Here is a 14,502-nt window from a genome sequence, read left to right as displayed (position 1 = left end):
ACGGATCTTTTCTCATATTATAATTTAAAAATTATTAATTTTTAATGAGAGAAACTAAAATCGTAAAATTATGATATTTGATGAACTAAAATTGTTCAATTAAAATTTAAAAAACTAAAATTACACAACTATGAGACTATTCATTAACAAATATTCAATGGCAAAAATGTGTATATCAGCAGTTTAAAAATTTTCTAAATCTCCAGTTTTGCTATGAAAAAAAAAAGTGAACAATATCTACATATTATGAATTTAAAAATCAATATAAAATTATAAATAATATGAATTAATATTATTCAACTTCAAAATTAGATACGAGTTTTTATAAATAAAAAAAAAAAAAAAAAAAAAAAAAGAAAAAAAAAAAAAAGATAACAGTAATGTTATCAAATCGTACTTAGGTAAATCAACATGTTAATATGAGTGACAGAGTATAGTTTCCTTAAATACATATTAAACAAATAAATATCCACAAAAATTCACATGAGAATAAAAAGTGAGAAGTGTAAATTCATGTGACTTTTTTAATAAAAATATTTTCATTTTTAGTACATTGAAGTGTGAAGATTAAATGTTATATCCATGAAAGATAAAATAGTATAATTCTAATGAAATGAGACTTTGATTGTATTCTTATATAATCTAAATTTTAACAATATTTTTTGGATATTAAATTATATTTTTCAATAGAAACAACATATTTTTTAAATATCAAATTGTATTTTACTCTTTAATTATATGTTTTCATGATTTATAAGCAATGCTTTTTGGACATCGAACCAGCAAGATATTAGTTCAATAGTTCAACCATGATTAAATCATAATTGATCTAATATTAATAAAATAATGTGTTTAATTATAATTTTAATCTTCAAATATTATAATTATACGATTTTGACTTCCTTAAGGTTTTAAATGAATATTCTTAATCTTTCAAGTATTATAACTGTATAGATATTATATTAATATATATATATATATATATATATATATATATATATATATATATATATAATTTTAAATTATTAAATTTTTAATGTGAGAAACTAAAATCATACAATTATGATACTTTAAAGACTATAACTATTCATAAAATTTGAGGGATTAAAATGAAACAATTGTAGTTCTTGAGAAATCACAAATACATTTTAACCAAAATAAGAATGCTAATTAAATAATACACAAAATAATTACATAAAAAAATACACCAGTTTTTCCAAGTTGTATCTATCACCAGACCGATTTCCAATCAGATCGATTGAACCGACCAGTGACCAATCCAATTATGACAATATTTATAAGTGACTTCTCAAATAATTATTAATATAGTTGAATTATTTAAATAGCACATCAATCATTATTCGATAATATTGCAAAAACAAAATTGTAAAGAATGGGGATCAAGATTAAACCTCTTTTTTCTTATATACATATATCCGCAATAAACTGTTATATGAAAATTTAAACCATTAATTTTATCATCACATTTTCAATCCAATACTTGAGGATTCTTAAAAATACACCTGTCAAAATAATCCAAATAAAATATCTTGGGTGGGTTGGTTTACCAGTTAACAATGGAGTAGGTAGAGACAGAACCTTTAATCAAGTTAACTTGTTACGATGGAAACCCCCCCTCCTCTTTCCCAAAATGAAAGAAACGTAAAGAGTATCTACTTTTAGTTGATCCAATCACACCACAAAAATGCAACTTTTCATTTCTTTGATCTGTCAATGTTATGGGCCATCAATGCTTAGCATTGGAGAAATCAAAAGCTGGTTTACTACTTGGAAGCAAACGAAGCAAGCATGAAGGTCAAAATCTAAATATATTTGGAGTTTACAAGTAAATATATATTTTAATGCTTGACAAACTGCCAAAAAAAAAATATAGCAATGCTATGATTGATGTGAGAATACAAAGAATGGCAACTGAAATTCCTAATGGCTAAGCAGATAACAAAAACCTGAAATTTCAAAAGAATTGTTTTTCTATACCTAACTGGTCATTATACTGCTCACCGAATGTCCCAATATGTTCAAGATTTACAAGAACTAACCCTCCGAAAGATGGCCTTCTCATCTGTCTATAACTCTTTCTAGCAGCTGCATCTTTACTTTTATTATACCTGTACTGCCTCACACCGCAACAAGAAGCAAGCAGAAGGAAGATAACTGTACAAATTAACTGAGTACTTTTTTCAAGCATAAGTGGATTCAATCATGGAACTCTGGTCTATAAGGTGGCACTTCCTGTAACCGGCTTAGCATTTTAAAGTAGGCCAATTAATCATATAAAGCCAAATCAGGGCCTCTCGCCTCAAACAACAAAAAAGGCAAGGAGTGCGTGCATTATGGCCCAATAAATTATAATTCCAAGCCGCAAGATGGGTTGTCTCATTAGAGCCCGATCACAAGAAACCCTGCAAGAATGCGACCGGAAACCGTTCATCAAATTGAAAGAAATTTCAAACCATGAAAACATAGGGAAAAATATGCTTACCACAAGCCATCAATCAAGTCAGTCAAAGGTCTAGTAAATCTTGGGACAATTTTGGATGTTGTGAGGGATTTGAAACCATGGACTGCAACAAAAAGTGGGAAACCAGAATTAGATAAAAGGATCCATAAAGCATTGCTGAAAGCACAGAAACTAGCACACAGGTTTAGTGCAGAATTACCTTTGTCATCCTCTTCATCTTCCATTCTACTAGTACTACCAGGGTCTTCATCTACTGCAATGGCTATATGATCATTATTATTGCCCTTGCGCAAACTGCGAACTTGAGGTGTTATAAAAGCACCTGACGACGACCACTCATTCATCTAGAAAACAAAAAAGCCAAATAAATTATATCCTTTCAAATTCAAATGAACCATAACTGTGTCAATAACATGTTTACCAAAGAGAAAATATCTTTAATTTCCTTTAACCACTACTCATAGTTTTATTTATTTATTATTTTTAAAAGCATGTATTAACTATCTCTTTTAATTAGAGTAAAAAGATCCTGTCCCAGAAGAGGAAAAGTACACATCTTAACCAAGATAACCCTGCCATAAAACTGAACTTTGAAACTGGTGAATATATATTTATCTGCTCTAAATTGACAAACTTAATGAGATTGTTGTTAATCATGACAAGAAAATGTACAAAAACATTATATTTTATGTTCTAATCCAATTGAAGTTCTAATTTGAATAAGAATTTAATTTAATCCAGATTTAATATAAGATTCTTGTACTGGTGTGAATCAACTATTAAATAAATAACTGATTTCCTCACCACTGGTTCAACCTCCACAATTTCTGAGCTTGTGCCAGCTCCCTTGGCAGTTTCTTCCACACCTTCAAGCAAATTCAATTGCGATTCTTTCTCGTGTAAGGATGTCTCAAGGGTTTCTGTTCTGCGGTTTAATTCTTCTACCTTACTCTTTTCTACTTGCAACATCACATCCTTGCTTTCTACAACTTCTCTTAGATTCTCCAATTCTGACAACAAAGACATCAACTTCTTATGAAGTATTTCTTTGCATTCATGAACTTGACTATTGCTCTTCATATCTGGATGTATATCATGCACCCCATCATGAGCCACAATCTTATCAACCCACATCAAGAACTCAAAGATCTCATCAGTACTTTTTTGGTTGTTCATTTGTGATGCAAGAAGAACATCATTAGTGCATCTAGTAACTTCTTGCCTCAAGAAAGAAATTTCAGTATCTCTTTCTTGTAACTGAGATTGCAGCTTTTCAACCTCGGAAAGAAGACTTGCAGAAAGTTGGTGAAGCTCATCAAACTTGCTAACAGTTATGGAAAGCTTTTTCATAACCTTACCACGGGAAGATTCAAGGTTTTCAATCTCTTGATTCTTTTGTTGAACAACATTTTCAAGAGTCACAATCTTATTTGTCAATTCTTCCATTTGCGCCTCTTCCTCATCAAGTGCATGCATTAGTGCTTCAATTTCTGCAATAAATCATTAAGTTCCAGAAATATTGTAAGCTTCTCATTTATAAAAGTAATATTACAAGTTCACTTTAAAAAAGACACAGGAATCAAAGAAAGCCCACCTTGGTCTTTGGAAGACAGTAAATTAGTCTGAGACCTCATTTTCTCCTCTAATTCATCTGCGGTTTTCTGCCTCTCCTGCAGCTCATCCACTCTCTGTTCCAGTATCTTCCTTTCTTCCTCAATTGCTTCCACCTGTTTCTTTAAATTGTGTTCTTGACTCCTAAAAGCTTGAAGATCCTGAGAGTAACTGCTTGCAGCAGCTTCAACATCTTTGATCTGTTTTACAAGTTCTGAGCAAATCTTATCTCTTTGAACATCCTTCTCCTGAAGCTCTCTCTGCAAATTTGTTATAGTAGCCTTCATTTCCTTTTGATTAGAATCTAAAAATTCAGTTTTTATACTAGCAAACCCTTTTGCAGCTAACAGCAATCTATCTGTCATGGTTTTAACACATTCCTCAAATATGCCATCATCAAATGAAGGTGTTTCCAAGTTAATTCCTACATCAGAAGATTCAACCTTCTTTCCGTCCAGTTCAGCTTTTCCATTTTCAAGTACAATGATAGAATTAATGCATGCTTCATAAAGGTAGGCAATGTTCCCACGTAATGCAGCAATTTTCTTATCTTGCTCACTTACTTCTTTCTTCATGGTTTCACAAGACTCTTTTTGGGAAGTCATTTCCCTTTGAATACTTGCCATGAGTTTAGATAGAGTTTTATCTTGCTCCTGTGCCAAACTTGAGTGCATATTTATTCTTTCCTTAAGAGAATTGACCTCCACCATGAGCTCTTTCAGTTGATGCCCAAATAGATGAATAACTTCAACTATAGTATTATCATCATAGTGGTCAATTGTGTCAAAATCTGACCAAGGATCTGCAGACACAGAGCTCCTCTGGAGAACAAATATCACAAGTATTTAGGAAGGGAACTTGATCATATTACAAAAAAATAGTAATAACAAGGAGTGTAATTAAGCCTTACATAGAAATGACACAAACCGGAAGGCACATTATGCAAGGAATAAAATTTGAGTCATAAACTTAAAACAGCGGGAGGGATTCAGTGTTGGCATTGCAGTTGCAATAATCCGCTATATAATATAAATACGTTACACTTCTAATTACAGACTTAAATGCTAAGACAACAATGTACCCAAATTTACAACTAATGCTTTAAAAGACAACATATTTCACACTACTAAAAATTAAAGTGAAGAAAATTACATTTAACAAATGAGTGATTGAAAGTAATGCCACCAAGATAATGAAACATACACAAAAACTAAGAAACCAAAGACAACAAATATCTTAATTTAAAAAAACACATTATAACATATTCCACTGCTCAATCTGTTCTAGTTTGAAAATTCAGTGTTCATTTACAAATATCCAGGACAACATTATAATGAAGGTTGTGGAAAGACAACAAAAATAACATCAAATAACGAGCCTAAAGATCCCCAAAGATGCAATAAGCTGTTCAATCAATCAGCACATCAGAAAAGGAAAATCCCTAGAAATACCATTCACGGATCATCAAACAGACCACAAACACAACCTTATCCCATCAATACGTGTAAGCACAAAAGAACATCCTTGAAAATGTTGCATTCAAATCAGGGAAGGTTCCAGAACCCTATCAAAGGGGGGCTTGGTTTTTTTTTAATAATAGGTTTAAATAAATATTACATCATAATTGTTAAATAGATCATGTTATTTATCTAACTTGTAAATATCATTCTATTAAATCATAAAATCATCAACAATATAAATATATATATATATATATATATCATTATTTTAATAAATCTTTCAATATAATCATATATTTAGTATAATAAATAGATTTTATTATATTTTTTTTTAGTTAAAGCCCCTGCTTGCCCCACTTGGATCCATCTGATTCAGATGGAACCAGATATATAAGAGACCAATAGCTGAATAGCATATTCAAATAGCACATAAAGCAATAATAAAGACCACCCACCCCCAAAATTTAAAATAGTACATGAATTCAAACTAACACAACATTGTCACACAACAGCCGACTGCATTGTATGTTATATTTGTTATTCTCACTATACCACATGAAAGACAGTAGAAACAGATACAGAAAATGTCAAAAATTGATGCAAATTATAATTTAAAAGTAGTTGAATATCCATGTGATGTTAATACCTTATTAGCAGATGACCAGTGTAAAATGCCATCATGTTCTTTGGTGACCGATGAAACCACCATATATGTAGCATTGTTTCCTTCCATACATGACTCAAGACCAGCCCCCAGTTTCCGATAAGATTCCAAATCCACGAACAAAGCATTAGACAGCAAATTCTGAACCTCACCAAAGCTTTTGCAGACTTGGTTCATACCAGATTTTAATTCCATGATGTCAGAAAAATGGCTCTTTTTTCCCTCCTCATGCAAGGCTGATAACTTTTCAACATGTGCAAGCGCTTCCAGTTTGGCAGCCTCAGCTGAATCCCTTTCTCTTCTGAGATCCCACAGTTCAGCAGTCACCTTTGCGAGCTCCTCCTGAAAACTATCATTCCTTTCTTGAACCTCATTTAACTCTGCCAAGAGGAGTTCTGATGCCCTTTTAGACTTCCTGGAATCTTGTTCTAAAGATGCCACAGCACTTTGTAGATCAGAGCATAATTTCCCAACCTGTTCTAACTTCTTCACTGGATCACTTATATGATCTTCACCACCAACCTCAATCTCACCTAACTTGTTCAAAATCAATTTCAAAGAATATTCTTGCTCCTGCAAATGGCTCTCAGTTTCTTCCAAATGTTTCTGCAGAATCAAACTCTCAGATTCAAGAGCTTCTAACCTATCTGGGTAGGTTGACAACTGTCTCAACTTCTGTTCATGCTCTGCAAGAGTTTTGTCCCGGTTGTTGATCTCAGATTTCAAGTGCTCCATCTCAACAGTCATCTCTTCAATGGTTTGTTTTAGACTGTCTCGTTGTTGAACCAATGACTTACCTTTCCTGACCGCAACATTTAACTTCTCTCTAACAGAAGCTGATTTCTGCTCCTCCTGATTAAGAAGCCCTTGCAATTCCTCAATTCTTTTATTCAGAGCTTCAACTTCACCAGATAAAGATATATGTTTTTCCAAAGATCTATCTCTCTCCTCCTTCACATGCATCAATTCATTCAAGGACTCTTCAAGATCTATTTTATATCTATCAACATCTGCCTCCTCTTTATAATGCACATCTGTACTTCTTTCCAAATGAAGTGTAGCATCATCCTTCTGTGAATGGAGTCCATCACCTAAATCCGCATGTGCAGGTTGCATTGATGAAAGATTTGCATGATTTTCTATAAGCTTTCTCAGCATTTCTTCCAAGGAATCAATGCTCACACTTCCAGAAACCAGGTTTTCTGTTTCAGATTCTGACAAGGCATCACCAACTAAGTCTTGCAATTTTTTTATCTTACCATTAATGGTGAAAAATTGTTCTTCAATTGCAGCTTTCTGTTCCAATTTATCCTTCAAACTAGTTATTTCATTATGCATCTTTTCATTCTCATGTTCAGCTTCCCTTCTCTGTGCTGATAGTTTCTGTTCCAAGCCCAGCTTTTCTACAAGCTTTCCCAGCAGTTCTTCCAAGGAATCAATATTTGCACTGCCAGAAACCATATTTTCTATTTCAGATTCTGACAAGGCATCACAAACCAAGTCCCACAACTTTCTGATTTTACCATCAATAGTGGAAATTTGTTCTTCAATTGCAGCTTTTTGTTCCAATTTATCCTTCAAACTAGATATTTCATTATGCAGCTTTCCATTCTCAAGCTCAGCCTCCCTTGTTTGCGATGATAGTTTCTCATGCTCATACACCAAAGCCTCCATCTTTTCAGAAAGGTGCTCTCTCTCAGATGTAAGAGCGCTAAGGTCTGCTTGAAGAGCAGATACTGCCCTCTGGGACTCTTCAAGATCAGCATTTAGCAATCCACAATAGGTATCATATTTTTCAATCTTCAGCTGCATAGAGTCTATATGATGATTAGCCTCGGTGAGCGCTGTACCTATACATTCAATCTTATCCTCTGTCTCCAAAGACTGCAAATGTGAAGGCATTTCAACCCTATTCACAAGCTCTTCCCATCTTTGAACTAAGCTGTTTCTTTCCATCAATGATTGCTCCAGCATTTCATTTTGCTCAGCCAACCCATAATACTTACTCTGCAACTCCTCAAACTTTTTTCTAAAGTCATCTGAATCTGGTTGTAGTTGACTATCATCTTTCCATGAATCTGTGACAACATAGCCAGCGTCAGAGTATGAACCTCCTCCCACAGCATCCTTTTGTTCCCAATCATTCATTGGCAATGAGTTTCCAGAAACTGAACTAGCCAACCAATCAATCTTTTCAATTATATCTCTTGAATGAAACTGCTCTGGAAGATCTACATCTTCCAATATCTCTTCTATTCTCTGAAGCATTGAATCTTTAAGAAGAAATGACTCTCTCAAAGCATTAGATGAATTACGAATGTAAAAAAGCTCAGATTCCAGGGCTTCCACACGTTCACCAGCCTCTGCATATGTCTTGAGTTTTGTTTCAACCTCATGAAGTCTTGCATCTTTCAACTGTAACTCTTGTAAGCATCTCTCCAATTCACTAGAGTTCTCTGCCAAGGACTGCTTGAGGCCATCTCGCTGTACAACCAACCCTTTCCCCTTGGCAACAGCTATGCTAAGTTTCTCCCGAATGGATGACACCCGCTGTTCTGAATGCTCAAGTTCATTTGCTTTCTTGTGTAATTCAGAACGAGCAACAGTAAGAGCTTCCTCTGCCTGATGTAAGCTTTCCTTCAGAACAAGAATTTCATTTTCATTCTCAAGACGCAGTGTGTCTAGATAATGCATTTTTTCCTTTAGTTCAGCCAATTCCATCTCCTTAGATCCATATCCTTCTTTAGTCATGTGATACTGGATTTCAGCCTCTCTGGTTTTCTGTACAAGACTAGACACTAATGAATCTAAGCAAGAAAGGGGCGATTCATTTATGTCAGTCTTTGAAATGTCCATATTCAACACACCTGCCACATCTTCTATTAGCTTATTAACAGAATCTAAACCAATGCACTTCATCTTCAATTCTTCCAATTCTGTTTCCCTCTGCATCAATTCTAACTTCATCTCCTTGGTAACAGACTCAAGTTCCTGCTTCTTGGTCAATATATTCCCAAGACTTTCCAAGATGGGTTGATAGCTATTATAGTTCAGAAGATCAGGCAGTGCTTCACTTAGCACATCTATCTTATCTTCATCAATAGTCCCACCATTACTGAGCACGAGGTTCCTCAGGTCACTGTACATTTTATGCAATTGACTGTCAGCCAATTCATTCCTCCCAAGCAGATCATTACATTTTGAATTCATTTCTTTATACGATGTGCACATTATTTCATGATCTGAACAAGTAGCTTCAAGTTTCTTCCGCAGATCAAAAATCATTTCAGCAGCTGCATTAACCGAAACTTCTAACTGATGACTGATATCCAAGTTATCACAAGGATCAGAAGAGACCGTTGTGCACAAAGCTCCACCAACTGATTCGTTCAGCTTCCCAACTAACTCAACAATCTGGGCAATAGTCATATTCCAGTCTTGTTCAAGTAGGATTGCCCTCTCTGTCACCTCCTTCTGCAAATTTTCCAGTTGAATGCCAACCATAGAAGCCATATCATTTGAAATTTGTTTCACATCATTCATTTCAGTATGCAATTCACTAATTTTTGACTGACAATACCCAAGCTTTTCATAAAGTTCATTATTCTTGGCCTTGAGACGGATGTCTTTTTGCTTTAAAGCATCACAGATTTCCTCAACAAGACATTTCTTTTCTTGAATATGACCCAGATGTTGCTTTGCAGTTTCATATTGAACTGAAAGTTCAATGTTGGATGCTTCCAAATCTGAACAATGTTGCTTCAATTGTTCAAACTGGTCCCTGAGATCACTGTACTTTGCATCACCAGTTTTCCGATTGTCTCTCTCTCCCTTGAATAATGCACCTGCAATCTGCACATCCAGCTTCCACTTTGAAAGCAATTTTTTCAAATTTTCAATTTGCTCTTTGGTTAACATAATAAATGAGTTTGATGATGACTGAACATCACTGGAATCCCTTCTTTCTGCCTCATGCACATCTTCATGTCCTTTTGATTCAAAAGCCTGTATCAATTTCAATACAACGGGCGAAGAAACTTTATCCCCAGACCTGCTGGAGGATAATGATTGAGAATGCAACTCATTAATTGCCTTTTCAAGGTTTATTAAACCCTTCTCTGCCTCATCCAAGCAAGCCTTCAACGAAACAAACCCAAGAGAATCATCAAAGACTTCATGTTCAAGTATGTTCAGATGTGGTCCCCCTGGTGCACCTTCATCTGGCCCCTTTTCCATATGCAGAGAATCTTCAGTAATAGTGATTTCAAGCCCCTTACTTTGTTCACATGCAACATTGGCTTGATTTCCAAGGTCCCTTGGTTGAGGTAGTGGTTGGCTTTGTTCCTTGGAAATTTGTCCCAAGTGTATTGTGGCTTCCTTAAGGTCAGCTTCAAACCTCATTCGTTCCCCTTTTTCTGTAGACAATTGCTCATTTAAGGCAACAATTTGAGAAGACAGTTGTTGATTCTCAATAACAACAAGTTGATTCTCATCTTCAAGATTTTTAATTTTATCAGCTGACAATGTGAGGTTCCCACTTAAGTTGGAATTTTCTGCCTGTAGACTTGCAACCAAATCTTTATTAGAAACCAAATCTAATGACAGCCTGTCAATCTCATGTTTGAGATGCTCAATCTCCGCTTCAATCTTATTCCGCTCTTCAGTCACCAAAGAGATCCTGTCAATTAAGTTGGTATTTTCAACTTTTACTCCTTCCATTGAACTCTTGAAGTCAGCTAATTCAGTTGCCAGATTCCTACTTTCACATAGATGAAATTCCTTCTCATCCACAAGTTTATTTTTCTCAGCAATCATCAAATCAAGTGTTTCATTAATGCCCTTCTTTTCCACCTGTAAACTTGAGATCAAGCCTCTGCAGTCAGCCAACTCTCTGGACAAGTCTGAAGAATCTTTTTGAGACATATCAAAACTATTCTGCAGCTCAACCACTCTAACAGAAAGAGCTTCTACCTCACCCATGGCAGCATTAAACTGATTTTGTAGTTCAAGATTCTTGTTAGAAATATCATGTAGTTCAGCACGACAATTAGCAAGTTCTTCAATAAGGTTTTGATTCTTCTCATTAACATTATCATGAGACGCATGGAGCTGAGATATTTCATCAATCAACTGGTGATGTTGATTATCAGATTCTAGTTGCTCAGCTAGTTGAGTGTTAAATATATTTTTCATTAAATTTGCAAGAAACAATTCTTCCTTGAGACTCTGAAATGCTTCTGAAATGTCATGGTCTGATAGAGCTGTACTACTGGCTAAAGGATCCAAATTAGACTCAGCTCCTCTTGCCTTGAGCAGAAACTCATACTCTTCTGCTTTAAGCCCCCTTATAATTTCAGCCAGCTGCAAGATATTAACTGAGTTTGCATCAAAAACAGACGAGACTTCTAATGGTCCGACCGAACCAACCTCACGTGCTCCCATTGACAACTTGTGGGTTGGATCCTCAACTGCAAATATGACACGATTGCATTGCTGATTAAGCCCCTCCTGAAGCCTCCCATCCTGTTCACCAAGAGCTACTTTGCTATTCTGTTCTTGATTAGACAGAAGGAGCATTTCTTCATGAGATGAACCTGGTAATGTTTCTCTCACCAGATTCCTCGTAATAGGCCCCACAGTTGCAATATCATCTCCCAGGCCTTTATCAAAACCTGAAAGCTTATCTGACACAATGTCCTGATGAGAGGAGAGTAATTCAATTGACTTGACCAGTTGCTCAGCTTCATGAGATTCCTCCTCAATTCTAGTCATCTCTGAAGTAATTCCAGAAAGAGCCTGATAACTCTCACCAACCTCGGACAAAGGAAGCTCCTTCTGATCATCTATGAAAGCTTCAGTGCCTTGACAAGATTTCTTCATGTCCAAACCATCAGCTTCCTGCATTGCCCCTACCCAGCAACAAATGAGAATATAAATTATAAATCAAATCCATGTATTACTTTTCCCAGCCTGCCCAACTAATATCCTAATACCTAAAGATTTAATGTAATATTAAATTAGGGGAGGGGGGGGAGGGGGAGAGAGAGAGAGAGAGAGAGAGAGAGAACAACCTAAATCTGTTACCTGATCTTCCCTTGTTTGCATCACAGATGTATTGGGTATATCCTCAGATAAAAGCAACAATTCTTCCCTCTTTTCACCCTCTCTTTCATCCGTAACAGACTCACCAATTGCAGTTGTAACAGCAGTGGCAACAGGTGCCGATGCATGATCAACCATTGTTCCACCTTCAGGAACCAGATTATCTGAACTTCTCAAAGACACATCCTCTGGTACATCAGCACCAATGTCTTGAGCAATTTCCCCTTCATCTTGGGCAGATAACTCAGAAGAATCATTCTCACGGACCTCATGAACCTGATGTGCTAGCTTCGCATTAGAATCCAACATATTTTCATCGCCAGTATCATATGTAGTGACCAGTGATGATGAATCACCAGATGCATCAGTATTGTCAGGAGCTAATGAGTTTGCCAAAGACTGTGACTCTGATGACGATTCTGTATTACCCACATTGGAGTGACTGTCAGCTTCAACATTTCCATCAGTAATCTGAGATGATACCGTTGAAATTGAGGCACTACTTGCGGCATCAGAATCAGACTCGGGTAACTGAGGTTTACCAGCTTGTTTTGATGATTTTCCACGGCTACTACCACCTTTATTGTCCTTCTTCTGACGGTATTGCTGGAGCTGAAAATGAAAACATGAAGGAAAATTATGAACTTCAACCAGTCAATTGTATATACCCTATATATGTTGAAATCATACAGTAGGAGGAATCAAATAAAAAGAGACAGATAAAATCATATGCTTTCTGATCATATATTAAAAATAATATAATGCAATCCAGTTTACACATCAGCCTTCCAAAATGAAATTAACCCGTGAATGCCACAGGGTACAATCCCTTCCACTGCTTTCTTATGTGGATTTGGACCCTCTAAACAAGTCGGTGCATATAGTAACCACTCACAAGTAAAACAAGGAATTAGATTCACATACGTGATTCATTATATAGCTCTTGGTATATAAGACCTATTTGGATAAATTTCTTCAGAAATTTTTAGGAGATAAAAATAAGAAGAAAAAAATGAGATAAGGTTCTCCATAAGTTAAAATTAGCTTATGTGTAAACTCTAATTTGTAGAAGTTCTCTCATATTAGGTTCTCCAAAATCTTATTTTTAATTTATGAATAGGCTAGTTTTAGCTTATGAAAAAAATTATTTCATTTTTCCTTGCTATATTTTTCTCCCAAAAGTGTTTCTGGAAAACCCTTAATTAAATTCTAAGCCATTGATACTTGACAGTCTCATCACTGGTTATCAAATCTACATTTTCCCTCTAAAGTACAGTGTACAGCCCACACTCCTCAGATCCAAAAACCCATTTAACATATGATGATTTTCTAATTCCTATATAGCAACTCCCTCTAACTCTATTTGGAACCAAATCCAATTATCAAAAACTTGCTCCAGAAACACGAGCTACACTTCATTCTCCCCTACACACACTTAAAAAGCAAGAATTGAAATTCACATTGTAAAGATGAAATACCTTCTTTCTGCCAGCTGCGAGTAGATCGGTACGACTCTTGCTTCGGTCCATTTTCCGATCCACTCTCCGGTCCACCCCGTTATTGCTCCCCACGGTAACTGCGGCAATCACCAGAATCGCGTCCTGGCCATCGTTCAGATCCTCCTCTTACACTGCAACCCAAAAAACAGGACCAAAAACCACCCAATCGAATCAAATTCTACGCAGCCACAATCGTTAATGCACTTCACAATCCAAAACAAATAAACAAAAATAAAATATGCATAGCTCATATCCTCCCAAAATTAAATTTATAATCAACAACATGTTCGTGCGGTGCGTGAAGGTGTTAAATATTCATTTCTATTTCAGCAGCAACCAAACAGAGGAAAACCTAATCATCAGATTGGAAACGCGCGGAGAAGAACGAATTGAAAATTGGATAGATGAAAAATATATAGCGAAAGCGAAAGGGTTTGGAGGGAAGAGAGAAGAACCTTGATTGAGGGTTGTGGAAAGGTATGAGACGACGTCGCAGCGTGTGTCATTCGAGGTGAGGGTTGCGGTGGCTATGAATCGTGAATTGTGTTTTCTCTCTTCGTTGTGTTTTCTGTGTGAAGAAGGATAGCAGCGTTTTTCAGATCTAAACGCAACGCGAGCGTTATTTTCTCGCTGGTTTAAGCGTCGAATCAAGCAACGTCGATTTTTTTTTTTTTAAAATAAAAA

General features: G+C 35.6%; 1 protein-coding gene across 4 annotated transcripts; it reads right to left on the bottom strand.

Annotated features, from left to right (window-relative positions):
- Window positions 1-1,810: 1,810 nt before the first annotated feature.
- On the bottom strand, window positions 1,811-14,443 carry LOC109808765 (nucleoporin). Of its 4 annotated transcripts, none has more exons than XM_020371900.3 (9): window positions 14,274-14,443; window positions 13,798-13,949; window positions 12,289-12,931; window positions 6,200-12,126; window positions 4,077-4,914; window positions 3,287-3,972; window positions 2,682-2,826; window positions 2,504-2,585; window positions 1,811-2,423 (listed from the first exon to the last, which is right to left on the bottom strand). In XM_020371900.3, exons 2-9 carry the CDS (start codon window positions 13,846-13,848, stop codon window positions 2,321-2,323), a joined length of 8,475 nt encoding a protein of 2,824 aa, XP_020227489.2. In that variant the 5' UTR covers window positions 13,849-13,949; window positions 14,274-14,443; the 3' UTR covers window positions 1,811-2,320. The 4 variants fall into 4 exon arrangements, with proteins under 4 accessions (XP_020227489.2, XP_020227497.2, XP_020227506.2 ...); XM_020371908.3 differs by having other exon boundaries at window positions 6,200-12,115; window positions 12,302-12,931; XM_020371917.3 differs by lacking the exons at window positions 13,798-13,949; window positions 14,274-14,443 and having other exon boundaries at window positions 12,302-12,441.
- Between the last annotated feature and the right edge of the window lie 59 nt (window positions 14,444-14,502).

Source organism: Cajanus cajan, chromosome 9 (genome assembly GCF_000230855.2).
Source record: "Cajanus cajan strain Asha chromosome 9, NIPB_CcT2T_4, whole genome shotgun sequence".
Taxonomy (NCBI): Eukaryota; Viridiplantae; Streptophyta; class Magnoliopsida; order Fabales; family Fabaceae; genus Cajanus; species Cajanus cajan.
Note: the sequence above shows the minus strand (reverse complement) of the source record. Positions and strands in the feature narration are given on the sequence as shown.

Bases quoted from the DNA above. Each gene is read 5' to 3' on its own strand.
- LOC109808765 (XM_020371900.3), bottom strand. From the start codon at position 13,848: ATGGACCGAAGCAAGAGTCGTACCGATCTACTCGCAGCTGGCAGAAAG. The intron at 4,915-6,199 runs GTATTAACATCA...TTTGTTCTCCAG, and splicing joins ACTGGTCATCTGCTAATAAG to AGGAGCTCTGTGTCTGCAGA. The intron at 2,424-2,503 runs GTAAGCATATTT...GCATTCTTGCAG, and splicing joins GACTTGATTGATGGCTTGTG to GGTTTCTTGTGATCGGGCTC.